The sequence below is a fragment of the Impatiens glandulifera genome, chromosome 3 (genome assembly GCF_907164915.1).
Source record: "Impatiens glandulifera chromosome 3, dImpGla2.1, whole genome shotgun sequence".
Classification (NCBI taxonomy): Eukaryota; Viridiplantae; Streptophyta; class Magnoliopsida; order Ericales; family Balsaminaceae; genus Impatiens; species Impatiens glandulifera.
The window spans coordinates 388,536-405,238 of record NC_061864.1 but is presented as its reverse complement, the minus strand read 5'-3'; the positions used below and the strand labels follow the sequence as shown (position 1 = coordinate 405,238).

The 16,703-nt window shown below is 32.6% G+C and overlaps 2 protein-coding genes across 2 annotated transcripts; both read left to right on the top strand.

The window, feature by feature from the left end:
• The first annotated feature begins 4,726 nt into the window (after nucleotides 1-4,726).
• On the top strand, nucleotides 4,727-6,478 carry LOC124931732 (short-chain dehydrogenase TIC 32 B, chloroplastic-like). Its single transcript, XM_047472279.1, has 7 exons — nucleotides 4,727-5,088; nucleotides 5,175-5,406; nucleotides 5,486-5,565; nucleotides 5,650-5,806; nucleotides 5,869-5,950; nucleotides 6,026-6,160; nucleotides 6,235-6,478. Exons 1-7 carry the CDS (start codon nucleotides 4,965-4,967, stop codon nucleotides 6,427-6,429), a joined length of 1,005 nt encoding a protein of 334 aa, XP_047328235.1. The 5' UTR covers nucleotides 4,727-4,964; the 3' UTR covers nucleotides 6,430-6,478.
• Nucleotides 6,479-12,353: 5,875 nt separating this feature from the next.
• Nucleotides 12,354-15,597, top strand: LOC124928961 (probable S-adenosyl-L-methionine-dependent RNA methyltransferase RSM22, mitochondrial). The gene is made up of 12 exons (XM_047469216.1): nucleotides 12,354-12,710; nucleotides 12,796-13,061; nucleotides 13,134-13,207; nucleotides 13,299-13,393; nucleotides 13,484-13,581; nucleotides 13,660-13,743; nucleotides 13,914-13,994; nucleotides 14,090-14,275; nucleotides 14,367-14,462; nucleotides 14,540-14,622; nucleotides 15,046-15,134; nucleotides 15,205-15,597. The coding sequence occupies exons 1-12, from the start codon at nucleotides 12,581-12,583 to the stop codon at nucleotides 15,552-15,554; spliced, it is 1,632 nt and encodes a 543-aa protein (XP_047325172.1). The 5' UTR covers nucleotides 12,354-12,580; the 3' UTR covers nucleotides 15,555-15,597.
• The last annotated feature ends 1,106 nt before the right edge of the window (nucleotides 15,598-16,703 follow it).

The following is a 16,703-nucleotide window of genomic DNA, read 5'->3' as shown; positions in this document are numbered from 1 at the left end:
AGAAGAAAGAGAGACCCAAGCGAAGCGGGTGGGGATTATTTATGCCGGTTATCACAATTTGAACCGACTTCAATTTGTACCCATTCTGTTTTTTTACCCAACAAATTTAACTACTTTTTTTTAACAAACAAATTCTCACTATTTTCTTTTACCAACAATTCATAATCTAATCACAATATTATTTAAATAATATTAATATGTTTACTTATGCACATATATTTTGTCCCTGATTTATGTTTATATTCTATTTTCTAAAAAATAAGATTATTTATACATATATAAGGCCCTTTTATTTTTTTTAAAATATATATATATATATATATATATATATATATATATATATATATATATATATATATATATATATATATATGTTTCTCGTATTCTTTTTCATCATTCAAATTTTTCATCATTCAAATTTGAGATGTTGTTATGCTTTACTTGATACTATATTTTATTTAGCCGGATCGAATTTGTCGTCTTTTAATATTTTTAATCCAAACAATATTTTTAATATTTGGTGAGTCGTTTGCTGCTTATACCCTCCAATTGTGTTGGTGATCTCTCGAGTTTTTGTCGGTCTCTTTTTTGCAACAAATGAGATGATGTTATCGGATCTTGAGTTATTTTTTATTTTTCTAATAGATCATTTTTAGAATGCATCTTTCATTTAGAGGTATTTTACATTATATTCTAACAATTTATTAATTTCTCGTTATTTTGATCATATTTGTAAATGAGCAGTTATCACTAGGGGCGATTCCAAGCCCACGAGCTAGAACGGTCTGGGGTAAGCTCAACAAGCCCACGAGCTAGAACGGCATGAGGTAAGCTCAACAAGCCCACAGGCTAGGGCAATCCACCTAGGGCAGCTCATTTATTAAAAAAAATAGGTATCTAGATAAATTTATTAATTTTTTAACATAAAAATGTATAGTTCAGTGGTTTATGATGAAATTTTGTAATTTTTATTTGACTATGGGTTTAGATAACATTTTTCTACATGGGATGGAGCAGCCCAATTCTCGGGGTTGTCACTAGTTATCATTTGACATAAATTTTTTTGACGTTGTTTACCAACTCTCGGTCAAAGATAAATTATACCGCCACTCCGAATTTTTAGTAAAAATGTTTTCAACACCGTTTCATTAGTTTGTTCGACTGACTCATTTTCATAATCACTCTCGTGAAACTCAATCAATTTGTCTTTGAAGTTACTTGGAAAAAAAATGAATGTTTGTTACATATTTTCTATTAGAATTTTAACATTTATAAATTTATATTATTTAACCTCTATTATTTTTTATTATTTATAAATTAATATTATATTTATAATTTACTGAAAACTAATTCTTTATAAATAAATAAATAAAATGTCTCACATCCATCCTTTAGCATATTTGATGTCAATATGTATATCATTGTTTCTCTATGACTTCTTTTTTTTCAGCATTTTCGTTTCACATTATAACCATATATATATATATATATATAATTTAAAGTCCTGGTGCATGCTGGATGCGTGTCACATATTTCTTAACTCCCTTCACACTGCATGCATTCTAATCTATGAGATTATGTATATTACATAATTATTATTAATTTGCATCAAATTTCACGATAAACTCACAATTGTTTTGTATGAACATATATAGTATTGGGGTCAATTTAAAAAATTGTAAGTATATATGTCTTATTTAGTTGATTGGAATACATAATTATATTATTGATTTTGGGAAGTAAAAGTTAGATGAGACTTATTAAAGCTTATGTCATACTTCTCTTCTATTTATTAAAGCTTGTTTTTTACTTTTTTATATGATTTAATGAAAAGCAAAACATAAATTGATGAGGGAAATCCTATAAAATGAGTTTGAACCATTAACTTTGTGGTTCTAATAAACAAACGTATCTAATTCATTTATTTTCAATCCGACCCATTTATTATGTATTCCTTGGGTATTCCAATTATATATATATATATATATATAAAATAAAATATTATTTGATTTTAAAAGTAGCTAATTATATATTTCATATTTTTTTAAAATGTTCAATACAATGCATATTAAAAAATAGTCCTTTAAATAAAACATACCAAAACAAAAAGAATAAAATACAACTGACAGTATGAATTAGATAAAGAATGAAACTAAAAGTAATGAGCAAGAAAGTCATTCAAAATAACAACGATCCCATGAGACTCCTCCTCTTAGGTACCTTTTTTGAAAACGTCCTGATCGATTATTACATTGTGAATTATGATCCAATCAAACTAGACTAAGTTGTTGAGCCAAATAATCCACAATATATAGAATAACATGGTTATAATTAAATTCATTATTTAATAATCGCAACAATCACCATCATTACAATACATGACCCAAAAAAAAAGCTAAACTTTCTAAATAATAAAAATTATTAAAGAGTTTAGTTATGAATAAGTATAGAATATTGCACAGCATAAGTACCCCATTTTTCTTATTAGTGGGAATTGAAATGATCTGAAACTTTAATTAATATCTATATATATATGATTTCATTTTATTTGAATTACAATTTTGTCTCACCCCCGGTCTATATAGCTTTAGTAAGAATACTCTGGTTTCTTCCCAAATTGACTAAAATTAAAAATGTAAGATCAAACTGCAGCTGTTTACAGATCGATCTCTTTTTTTAATGTTCAAACAAAAAAGACCATCGATGATCATTTGAATTAACCTAGCCAGCTAAAGCATCGAGCATTTCGCTCATTAGAATAATAGAATATTTTACAATCCCATATATATATATATATATATATATATATATATATATATATATATATATATATATATATATATATATATATATATATATATATATATATATATATATATATATATATATATATATATATATGCATGCTGGCTAATTTATTATAAGGTCAACATTTATCATCTCCCAATAATAAACCATGTGTCAATCCATTACAAAAACTCATCTCTCTCTCTCTCTCTCATGTTATCTTGTACTTTAGAAAAGAAAAGAAAAGAAAAAAAAATATGGGGAAATGCATAAAAAGCTTAGCTACATTCCATTATGACAATATCATTTCCTTAGCAATAAAAAAAGGTCTAAGAAAAGAAGACATAAAGGTATAAAATGGAAAAGCTAGTATACAGCCAAGCAAGTGAAGTTAGGTTCTGTTTGTTTGTACGACTAATGTTCCATTGCAGTCACAGTACAGTTTAAAATATTAACACTTCATTATTTATTAATCAATATTCTTCTAATACTCATTAACTATAATGTTAAACAAACCTCTACTTTATTAAAGAGAAAAACCTTGTATTATTGGTATATATGGCCCCGTCTTCCACATATAATATATATTAGGAATCATATAATTCGTTCTTTTATTTTATGTGAGAAATGTTGTCATTGGCAATACGTAAAGGAAACGGATAAAAAACGCAAGAAAATATAGAAATAAATGGTCTATATGAGAAGCTTGGCGTCAACTAACTAGCTAGGGGTTAGAAATAACTAATAAATGAGAATAAAAAGTTGTATCTCGACTACAATTTATTATGTGATATAAACTTTTATCTCTAATTTTTACTAATTTTATTGTGAATAAATATATTATGAGCTTTTGGAATAATAACTCATACTATCCTCTTGTAGTTCTCTTGGATTTGTTTAATTAATGACATGATCTTATTTTTAGCATTTTTACTATGAAAAAAATGGACCGGAAACATTTGGAATAAATTAAGGATGACTAAATGAAACCCAAATAGAAGAGGCAACATCAAATTGTGAGTATTTAATCCTTCATATTCAAATAAATAAAAAAAATAATGCATATTTTAAGGTATATTGATTTCTTTGACAATAGGTGAAAGTCAGTTCATTAAATTAAATTGCATATTGAATTTATTGAATAGCACAAATAATATTTTTTATTTTTTTTTGTCACATTTTTACTACAAAATCAATCACAATTTTCATGTTAAATGTAATTAAAATCATTTTCATTTTTTATATTTAAAATTTATTTAAAGTTATTGTAATTGCCACAGTAATATTTATAAAAAAACAGTATTTTTAATAATAAAAGGGAAAATGATGATATATATTGTCTAAAAAAGTATTGTGGTCAAAACATTACAGATATTGCATTAATAGCCCATATTAAATATTTTAATTTTACAATTTAATATAATAATTATAGAAATTTTCTTATATAACATTAAATGTAGTTAATTAATGTTTGCATATTTGGTATGCAATTTTTTTAATTGGTCAAAAATTAAAATAAAACATATTAGGTAAAAAAACATTCTTTTCTAGAAATTAATCAAAAAAGTTATTATTTCAATTCACTTTTTACTTAATTTAAAAAAATAATTAGTTCACTTTTTTTTTTTTTTTTTTGATATATTTTAAAAAAATAATGATAAAAAAATATATCATGAATTATTGTTGTAATTTTAGTAAAAAAAGAAAAGAAAAGAAATAATAATGTTGTGAATTGACTTTATGAGAGATTCTGTAAATCCTAATCCTGAATTATCAACTTTTTATTAAAGAAAAGATAAACTTCTCCTTTCCCTTTCCTTTCTCTTTCTCTTTTCTTTCTCGTTAGATTATAACTAACAAACCAGACCGGACCCTCTCTTTCTTGTCCATCTTCTCTATCTCTCTCTCTCTCTCTCTGCAACAACAGTGAAAATACTCGCTCTCTCTCTCTCTGAAGAACAGCAGCAGAAAAGACTGAAAATCATCATTCTGCAATCTCCACCACCCTTCAACAGAAAAAGCAAACTAACCCAGATTCCTACACAGTCTCTCTCTCTCTGTTCTATCTTAAACAAGATAGTAAATGCAGACGACTTTAATCTATGAAAGCCTGACAACTGATATATAGCAGCTAGGTACTTTAATCTTAAAGAAGAAGGAAGAATTGCTGTGATAAAATGTTTGAAACCATCCGATATCTCTTCGGCTCCATCGGTCCAAGTGGTTACGGCTCCAAATCCACGGCGGAGCAAGTCACGGAAGCCTGCCCTGATCTCCGGTCCATCACTGCCATTATCACAGGTTAATTAATTAACTAAATCTGGAAAACAGATATATATATAGAATTAATTAATTACTAATCACGTGATGAATTGGAACTGATTCAGGTGCCACATCAGGGATCGGAACCGAGACAGCTCGGGTGCTGGCCATGCGAGGTGCCAGGCTCATCCTTCCGGCTCGGAGCCTCAAGAACGCCGAGGAAACCAAATCTCGCATCTTATCGGAATTCCCTGATTCTGAAATCATCGTTATGAAACTTGATCTTAGCTCTATTTCTTCCGTCCAGGACTTTGTTGCAGAGTTCATTTCTCTTGATTTGCCCCTTAACCTTCTCGTGTATGTAATACGTACAGTCGACATATCAATTCATCGATCAAAATATAATAATTGATTTTTTTTGGTTGGACTTGGACAGAAACAACGCTGGAAAATTCTGTTACAATTATGCCGTATCAGAAGATGCAATCGAGATGACTTTTGCAACAAACCATTTAGGTGATCCTATACCTTGTTCTTCCTCGATTAATAATATTAAGTCCAGCTGCATGCTTTATGGAAAATTGTTTTTCCGAATTTCAGGTCACTTTCTATTGACGAAACTTTTATTGAAGAAGATGGTTGAGACAGCGGAGGCCACAGGAACACAAGGACGTATAGTGAACCTCACATCGGGCATTCACAGTTGGTTTTCGGGCGATATGATTCATTATCTCACTTTGATAACCAAAAACAGAAGGTCAAATCTATATTAACTGCATTCAGATTTCAGACTCACCAAATTTCTCTCCATCTTTGCAGCCATTACGATCCAACTCGTGCATACGCTCTCTCGAAGCTAGCAAACGTCCTGCACACCAAGGAGCTTGCAAAGAGGCTTAAGGTAAAATAAAATAAAATGTGAAAACAGATTGAAAAGCAATATTATGATTTATCAAAACATCTTTGTTTCCATTAGGAAATGAAGGCCAACGTGACGGCAAATTGCGTCCATCCAGGCGTCGTGAAAACCAGGCTTAACAGAGAACGCGAAGGCAGCATCACAGATCTCGTATTCTTACTTGGTTCCAAGCTTTTCAAGACAATTCCACAGGTAAATCTAATGCATTTCGAATTAATTAGATATATAGAATCAATTAATAAATAATAATCTATTTATCATATCAGGGGGCGGCAACAACCTGCTACGTCGCGACTCACCCTAGGCTCGAAAGAGTGAGCGGCAAATATTTTATGGATTGCAACGAAGCTTCGCCGTCGACAAAACCTGCAACCAGAACGCCGGCGGAGTCCACGAGATTATGGTGCGTCTCTGAGGCCATGCTTGCCATGGACTCCAGCTGGATGGATGGATCCCATTAATGCCACCTCGGATTAATTAGTGTTAATTAAGAAATCGAGCGGGAAGATAAAATAATTCTAGATATATTACCAACAATTATCTATATAAACTTTTTTTTTTTTAATAAGCTAAATATCTATTAAGCTGGAATATATATAGTCATTGAATTATATTATTCCTTTGGAAATATCGATATATGGAGTAATTTTATGTCTTCTTTATTATATATAGTATGATTATTATTATTATTGCACTAAATGACTAGCTAGGAATATTTCAAATTTATTGGTGAAATTATTAATGGTCAGCTTTTAATAGGACCCGGCCTATTTTAACCAGACAAATTAAAAGGGGCACATTTAAACCTTTCTTTTGCATGTATGCCAAGTAGTAGCAAGCTATTAAAACCCAAGCCAATATATAATTCACTTTGTACTCGTATGACAGTACTATCAATTTTTAACACATTATTCATATTATCCGTCATTTTTCAATTCTCAATAATAAAATAAAAACTTTTGAAGGATATATTATTTTATTTGTACGGAAATCCTAAATAATTTGAGTGTTATGAATAACTATGCAATTAATTACTCATCTTGCATTATTGTATTATTTGATTTATGTAAAAGGAAACATATAATAGAGTTTGAAGAGCTAGCTTTTGTTACATCCATCGATCGATCTATCCTCTGAAATATGGGACTAAATAAGTCATTAATTAGCAAACAAAGTATTTTTCATTTGTAAGCAAACATATATGTAATGAATATATTAATTTAAAAGTTGTTAGTAAAAAAGTAATTGGAATGTGAATTACCCTAATGTTGTGTTTGGTATACAGGGTTGTCAGGTTAGAATTTTTATCAGAATTGGATTTAGATTAGAAATAGGTAGATTTGGTATTTTAATTATAATATTATGTTTGGTAAGAAATTAGAAATAAACCCAGTAATAATTTTCCAGTGTTTGGTACATATAAAAAATGGACTTGGACTTGTTGTTAGATTACCAAAATACCCTCCTTTTACTTTATCACTCCACCTTGTTCCAGCCTTAGTAAACATCCCGCCCAAAATATTGTGCCAGATTCACCGATTCACGGTGTGTTCCTTTCGCTCAGCTCAAGAAGGTCGTTCCTCTCCACGGTAAGTATTCGCTCAGGTGTGTTCCATTCACTCAGCTCAAAGAGGTCGTTCCTCTCCACGGTAAGTATTCGCTCAGCTCAGTTGTGGTTCTCTATACTTAATTTTTTCTCAGTTGTATGTTGGAACTGTTTAGGGTTTGTGAAAGCGATATCTACATGATGTATTATCAATTTTTCTTATAATTTTACAATTAGGGTTTAGGGAAAATCATGAGTTCACATGTGGAAAGTGTGAATGGGAAGGTTTCAACTAGAACAAAAAGATGTTGGTCCGATGAAGAGGACGCATTGCTTATCCAGATTCTTCTTGAATTACATAGCACTGGGAAGTACAAAGCAGATCGTGGATTCAAGCCTGGGCTATTTCAGGCAACCGAAAGAGAATTTGAACAAAGGATGCCCGGTTGTGGAATTCGAGCTGATCCCCATATTTACTCACGAATTAAAACATTGAAAACACATTTCGGCACAGTTTACGACATGTTGTACGGGTCAACAAGCGGATTTGGTTGGGATCCCATCCGAAAATGTGTTGTTGCTGATAAACATGTTTGGGACTCTTATCTGCAGGTACTCAAACACTTGTAATGTTGTTATGTTCTTCATTGATAACATTATACCTTTTATATGTTTAATGTGTAATTTGGAAATTGTGTAGAGTCATAAGAATGCCGCTCCATTTAAGGACAAATCATTTCGCTATTTCGATGAACTTGCAATCATTTTTGGAGTGGATCGTGCCAATGGGAATGGCGCTGTCGATTATGTCCGAGCTGAGGATGATGTCAATCGAGGGGATGAGCAGTTGGGCTGTAATCTTGAAGATGACTTTACTGACCATATTTCAACACCTGTTTCCCAGCCTACTACTGAAAGAAGCTCGCCAGAGGGAAGAAAACCTAGCCGCAAGCGAAAAGCTTCCAAAGATGTCGACTTGGTTGAGGTACTAAGGGACAACACAGCAACAATAGTGGCTGGCTTTGAGAATGCAACTGACAAGATTTGTAATGCAATTACCGACATTGAAGTGCGTAGGAAAAGGGGTTTGCTGAATGGTGAGCTTCTAAAGCTAGTTGGGTTGATATGTAGAGATCGCATGAAGGCATATCGTGTGATAGGTTGCAGCAAAGATCTAATTGAGCTCTTCTTTGGTCTACCTGAAGAGCATAGAGAGGAATGGGTTCACTCGCTCATCCATGATAGCATATGAAGCATCACTAATCACGTTTTTTTGTTATAAGCTTCACCTTTTGATTAATGCAAGAACACTAATGATATCTTACTAATCACATTATTTTGTTATAAGCTTAACCTTTTTGATTAATGCAAAAACACTAATGATATCTTTATATTTGTATTTTGACAATTGTAATACTACTGAAAGCTGAAAGATTTTTGCATGTTTATTGTTGTTTCTTGCATTAGCAAAGGTTCTATACAGTTGTTATTGTTGTTAGCAGAGAACATTTGGTTCTTTTAACCATTTATGACTGCCTTTCATATTAATATGCAGATTCAGATATTTCAGAGAGTGTTTCCAAATATATAACTATTTCTTACATGATCTAAGAGACTAAGACAATTTATAAACTTTGTCTATAACTTATACAGATGCATTGCACTGAAGATAACTTATACAGATGCATCTTTGTCTATAATTTACCAATCCAATGCATCTTTACTACAAACCTATAACTTATACAGATGCATTGCACTGAAGATAAAAAATATTACAAACCTGAACATTGTGTCAATAATAGAACTATATGAATTATATGAATTTGTCATATATTTGAAAACAAATATATAAAAAAGAAACATGGATAAGTGATAAAAAAACAGTAATATATACTTATAGAAACATTAACATATTGTTCTTCAAAATATTTTCCCGTCATAAGTGATATGAGAATTCTTAACTTCACTACACTATAATTACTCCGAAAATACCAACAAGAACTGGAGATTTACAAGTAGAATTGAGAATCACAATAGCCTAAAGGACTCTAGAAACAGAACCTCGTCTAGAAAGGCTTCTACTTTCCAATTTCAAACATTATCCATAGTGTGAACTTGCCCACTCATTATACATGTTATGCGCTAGGTGTTCTCGAAAGGAGGTCCATGCATCAGATGTTTCAACCCCGGTTATGCTTTCAGAAAACTCTACATTGGGTTGACTTCCGCTCGAATGAATGTCATCTCCCAACGGATCAACCAGCATGGTTTTCTTTATATGATTATGTAACAAACAACAAGCCAACACTATTTGTGTTTGGATTCCAATAGGATAGAAAGAAGGACTTCTAAGAATAGCCCATCGAGCTTTAAGCTGACCAAAACACCTTTCTATCACGTTTCTAGCTGATGAATGCTTCATATTGAAATATTCTTCGGCAGTAGTAGGCCGATGTCCATCCCTCCAATCATTCAAATGATATCTTTGTCCTCTATATGGTGCAAGAAAGCCCTCACCATTAGTGTATCCGGCATCAACAAGATAATACTGACCTAAAAGTATAATAATTCATCATTTTAGATAATGCAATTGCAATCACAATCACAAAAAAATTAATTACCTATAGAAACCTTTAGCCCATTTGGTCTCGAAATTGCATCACGCAAAACTCTACTATCAGCCGCAGATCCTTCCCAACCAGCCAGAACATAAATAAATTGCTCATCCGGTGAGCATGCTGCTAAAACATTTTGAGCAATCTCCCCCTTTCTGTTCCTGTATCTAAGTTTGTCTGTTGAGGATACCCTAACATTTATGTATGTCCCATCTATGGCTCCTAAACAATTCTATCAGATCACACACAAAAATCAAATTAGATTTATATAACTATTGACTGTATAAAGATAATGTAAGACTAAAATCTTTTAATTATACCTTAAACCATTTCCACCTTTCATCTGTGGAGTCAATGGGAATTGGTTCTGGTATCTTCAACAAATCCTTGTGCAGTCGCATAATAGAATTTAAAACACCTCGAAAATGTCTACTAATTGTTTCACCTGATCGTCGAAATCTAAACTTTATCACCCGATTTTTGACATGATGGGCTAGAATGTGTAGAAACATTGCAACTTGTTCATCAATCAACATGTGCTTTGTATCTCGCAACCTTCCTTTAACCTCAAGCATGGTGCATAATGTCTTAAAAGTATATCTATCCATTCTCAATTGCTCAATACAAGTTTCATCACTTTGGTATACTAATATATCCAAATGAGCCCGCCTAATGAGAAAATCATGAAAGTATCTTCTCTCTAGTGATAGATTACGAGTGTTCATGATGACAATCACATATTGATGTTCAAGAAATAGTAACAGCAAACGCAACATACGCAGCCAATGTTGTATTAACAGAACAGTTTCATTAGTTTCGTCGACTTCCATCTCAGTTACGTCTAATTGATTCATGCTTGCAACCAAAAAGTTTGAAGTAAAAAATCAATTGCAATTTCTTTGATATAGAAAGAGCTATCAATAATACCTCGTAGAAACTCTAGGGTTCGACGATTTGGTGGATTCAGCGGCTAGGGTTGAAGAACAAGTCGAACAAGTCTTCAGCGTTGTCTAAACTTGGGAGAAAATGAGGTCTGAAGGAGGGGCAACAATGGAAGACAATCTGGACGAACAAATTTTTTGAGATAGAAAGAGCTATCAATAATACCTTGCAACAACGCTAGGGTTCAACGATTTGTTGGATTCGGCGGCTAGGGTTAAAGAACAAATCGAACAAGTCTTCATCATTGTCTAAATTTGGGAGAAAATGAGATCTGGAGGAGGAGGGGCAACATTGTTCCTTATTCGTCACGAGAGAACTGACAAAGATTAGAAATAGAAATCCTTGGATTTGAAATAGGAAATGTATTTCAGGAAGAATAAGGAATTATTTTTCCAATAGGAAAACAACTCCAACTCTATGTTTAAACCAAACATGGAAAACTGTCAAATCAAATGAAAAATATTACCAACTCTATCAACTCAATGAAACCAAACACAACATAAAAGAATGGAAAATCCGGAGGTGATGGGCTGGCTGGCTGGCCGGCTAGCTGTTTGTGCATGGCGCCATGGAATGGAAGAGACACGCTTTTTTAAATCTTGACAGGCTTTAAATTAAATGTATAGCCAAACAACACTATTGTACTGCCACCATCAACTGTCTCAAGTCCAATCACCCACTTTTATTTTTCAGGCATCCTCCTCCTCCTTTTTATTTATTTGTCTATTAATCCTACAGTAGTGGTCCTCTATACATGTTCACATCCCTTTTCGCAATTCTCGTCTATAAGAAAAACAAAAATAATTTTATAAGACGTTACACTGATTAGTAATTAGTTACAATAAAAAAAAACCCTCTAATAATCTTCTTGATGGTGTTTGCAAAAACTAGACTGCATTATCTAAGTCCGAATGTGTATTTAATCATGGAGATTAATTGCACTTCAACCAAAAAAATAAAAATATTCAGTGGTAGAAAAAAACAATAATAATAAAAATTGATAAAATGTGGCCTGTCACCCGTGGGTTGTTGCTAATTAAACAAATGTTGATTTAAAAATAAAATAATATATATTAATGAACAAAGAACACACAATTTTGTAATTCATTAGGCCCATTTGATGGCACAAATTCAGTTAATGGGTTCGCATGTTACGGTCCAGCTAAACAGTTTATTTAACCCGACTTTTCTGACCGACCACAAGCGTAACTACCCGACCCGAGTCTCCAAGATGGATAACCGAGTCCGACCTAAGGTTGAGGAGGGTGGGTCTCTTCTCTGCAGCCAAACAACAAATAGGTACTGAATTTCGTCGCCTACTACTACTACTACTACTACATGTATGCCGGCGGCCCCTTCCGACGGTACAATAGAAACCCTAGGCAGAAATTAGGGTTCTCGAAGATGAAAAGAATGTCTTCTCGGATGGAAATGATGACTACAGAATGAATTTACTCTTCATTCTTGCAAAACCCCTCCCACAACATATCTCTAACGAAGTATCAACTAATGGCTTCTTCCATATCCGAATCACTTCCAAGATTCACTGCCGATGCCCTTCGCTACGCCGCTAAACAGTCGGAGAAATGCATCGTCATCCCCGTTCCCCTTCGTCGTGCTATCAAAAGATTCCTCCGCGGTCTGTTCTCTCTCTCTCTCTCTCTTTCCCTAATCTACATCTCTTTTCTCTTTGTTTTTATATGTGATTGAATGTTAATTTGCAGAACAAGAACAGCCTTACATGAAGAGAAAGGTATTGAGCTTGTCTCAGTCCTTTAACGATATCAAGGACGTTAACCTCCTGCTAACCACCTCCACTTCCAAAGAGCTCGTTGAAGACCCTTTAAAGTACTCAGGACAATCAAAGCGATGGAAGATTGAGAGCAACTATGGAGACATAGGTTTCAAGTACAGCGATGACCAGACTGCAGCTTATGTTGCCTCTCGTATGCCTGCCGTCTTCTCCGCTTGCTTCCGAGTTCTTATTGAGGTAAAACGTTTACACACAAGGAAATTGTGTGCATAATGGTTCCACTTGACGTTTATATTGAATTTGATACAGGTTTGTAGAAGATTACCTGATTTTACTCCAAAATCAGTATTGGATTTTGGTGGCGGTTCTGGTTCAGCTTTGTGGTAAGTTGCAGTTTCTATGTTTAGGGTTTTAGCTAGTAGAAAGATGCCATCTTTTTTCGCCTTATTTTGGCCTGCATATATTCCGAGATAGGGCAATGAGAGAAGTTTGGCCTCAATCTATAGAGAGATTTAATTTGATAGAACCTTCACAATCCATGCAACGTGCCGGTCAGAGCCTTCTAAAACGTGAGTATACATCGAAAACCCTTTTTTCATTTGTTTGAACCGTGTCCAGGAGAAGGCTTACGATTACTATATTTTTTTCTGTCCAAATAGATATGAAGAATTTGCCACACATTCAAAGCTATGCTACCCTTCAGGCGCTAAACATGAACGTTAGCAAGAGCGAAAGAGAGCATGATCTCGTGATCGCTGTAAGTTTCGTGATGTCCAATAATTTTGATATATTCAATTGAATCTTGTTTAGGCTAACTCCTGTTTATTTGCTCAAGTCCTATGTCCTTGGAGAGATACCCTCACTCAAAGACAGAATTACGATTGTTCGTCAGCTTTGGGATCATACTCGAGATGTTCTGGTAAAGTCTTGGACCCGAATGATTTTTCACTTTTCAAACTAGCAACTAACATTATTAGCAATGACTACGATCCTCAATTTTAAAATGATGTGAAGTGTGTAGACAATTTCATATTCTATTACACTTTTCCTTCGAATATGGGAGATTAAATTTACTAATTTGAATAACAGGTTCTGGTTGAACCTGGGACCCCCCAAGGATCCAGCATTATAGCTCAAATGAGATCTCATATTTTATGGATGGAGAAAAGAGTAAGTTTTGTGTGATCTTTTCTTTTTAGATTTTGAGATGCTTCTTAATTGAGGTTTAGTAATAATATTGAATTCTTTTTTGATGATTCAAATAGAAAAGTCGAAAATTACGAAAAGTATCTGATAAAGCTGGAAAGGACGATACAGATGCTTTGAATGGAGATTTAACTAAGACGATTGCGATTGAAAGTGGTGTTTGTTCTAAGGACTTGATGGCGACTCATGAAGGTTTAAAGAGTTTAATTGTGCCTCGAAAAAATGGAGCGTTTATTGTTGCACCCGTGAGTTCAATATTTTTTTGCGATGTTTGTTTGGTTTTGTATGTGATTTTGATGATGATTTTATCACAAAAATACTTTTCTGTGTTTTTAGTGTGGTCACGATGGGCAATGTCCTTTGCAAAAGAGTGGAAAATACTGTCATTTTGTTCAACGGTTGCAGAGAACAACTTCACAACGCGCTTATAAGGTTGCAATTTTCTCATTCTTAGACATTATTATTCATTGATCTTTACTTTGTTCTTATTTGTGATTTCTTTCTTGTAGAGGTCCAAAGGAGTTCCTTTACGTGGATTTGAGGATGAGAAATTTTCATTTGTTGTTTTCAGACGAGGACAAAGACCAACAAAGTAAGTGTTCCACGCCATCAAATTACATTTTTTTAATGAAAAATACTGTAAGGAGAAAACTATGTTTGTTTGTGTTATCTGGTCCATATGGATAGAAAGAAAACACATTTTTCTTTCCAAAGGGAATACGTTTCCAGATCTTATTTGGTTCAAAACCTAGCGGATTAAAGATGCTCTTGACGAAGGTTCTCATATCCCAACATGAATCACTTTATCATCATTCAAATCATAATACCAAATTATCAAAACACAAATATATTTTAGTCATTATCAACCCAAATAATCTACTTTTCAATTAAAAAGAATCCCTCTTAACCATTGTCTTAATCTCAGGGTATCTCTTTAACTCGTTGCTTCACATGTCATGACCTTTGTATTTTATTATGGTTTTAATGAAACATTTCTTTTCGCATTGGAAAACAGAGATCCTTGGCCACTGGATGGGATGAAGTTCGATACATTAAAAGAGCAACACGCCAAGAGAAATCCAGAGGATCTTGAAATTGACTATGGTGAGTGTTGTCATGATTTGATGATTGTTTGGTTGATTTTTCTTCTGTTTACTGAAATTTGTTTTTGCAGAGGATCAATTTGCCTCGGAAGATGAGGTTACAGAAGAAGGGAATCTAGTTCGGTACGAGTCAGATATGGCTGAGAAAGATGCGATTGTTGAGATTGGGTATAAGGATGGTTGTGGCGGTGAGGATGTGGAAGGAGAAAGAAAAGAGGAGGCTGATCTTGGGAGTGGTTGGGGGAGAATTATATTCTCCCCTCTCAGGAGGGGTAAAAGAGTCGAACTAGATATCTGCAGATCGACTAACAGGGAAGGTTCGGAGGGCTCGTTTGATCGGATCGTTCTAACCAAAAGCAAGAATCCGGCCCTTCATCATCAGGCTCGAAGATCCCTTTGGGGTGATTTGTGGCCTTTCTAATTTTTTTAACTTTATAGAAAATAAGTTATCAGTTTAATTGTCCTTCATGATACAAGTAAAGATACTCTTTTCTTCACAATTTAAGATGTTTTGTTATCACAAATATAATTCGTGTTTTCTTTAATTGAAACTGTTTTTTATGGGGATCAAATATTAAAAATCGCTTGAGTTATCAACCAAAGAAGAAACATACAGCAGGAGTGTTCTCATATGATAGTTTAATGGGGAGTCTGAATTTGAAAGCTGAAAATTTATCAAATTTTAGTGAAAATATTGTAAAGTTGATAACAAATAATTATATAACATTCGAAAGTTTTTTGCTAAATGTAGATTTTTTTTATTTTATAACTTACGGCATTGTGACAAATTCACCCTATCAACTAATGGAATGATAATTAGAGAGAGATCGTTTTGATTTTAATAATAATAATTCATAAGATTCCTTCCTTACATTGTGGTGTGAAAGCTTCTTCTACAATAGCTAAATTAAAACATTTCATCATGTACTTATTAACTGTTGTTAATTATTATTCATTATTTATGTACTCAAAATTGTTAATCAAGCCCATACTTACATTTAGAGAGGATCAGTCAGTTTTTTAAATACAATTTTACTCTCTTTAATCAGGGGATTGAATTTCTAAGATATTTTATTCGTATTTTAGATAAATAAATTCAGCCATATTAATTGTGGTTATATATTAAAAAAAATTAGATGGACTGAATAGGGTGGGTTACTTTATTGTTTTATCCTACTTTATAACTTACCAAAAATTTTAGTAAGCAAAAAATGCATACCTTTACATTTCGGTATACCTTAATTTCGGTATACAAAAAATTCATACATTTATTTTACCTTAATTTCGATATACCTTAATTTCGGTGTATTATAATTTGATATATAAAAAAAACATATTAATTTAAAAAAAAATCAATCTTATTGATAAAGTAAAGTTGACATATATTAAATAATATTTTAGTATAATTATATTTTGATATTATTTAAAAACTATATTTATTTTAATTTATAAATACTATTTTGATATTTTGGTATATCTCGATATAATAAATTTTTATAAATCTCGTAACTTTACCGTACGAATAATTTCGGTATCGGTAATCCTACCTTACATTTTTTTTTAGTATACT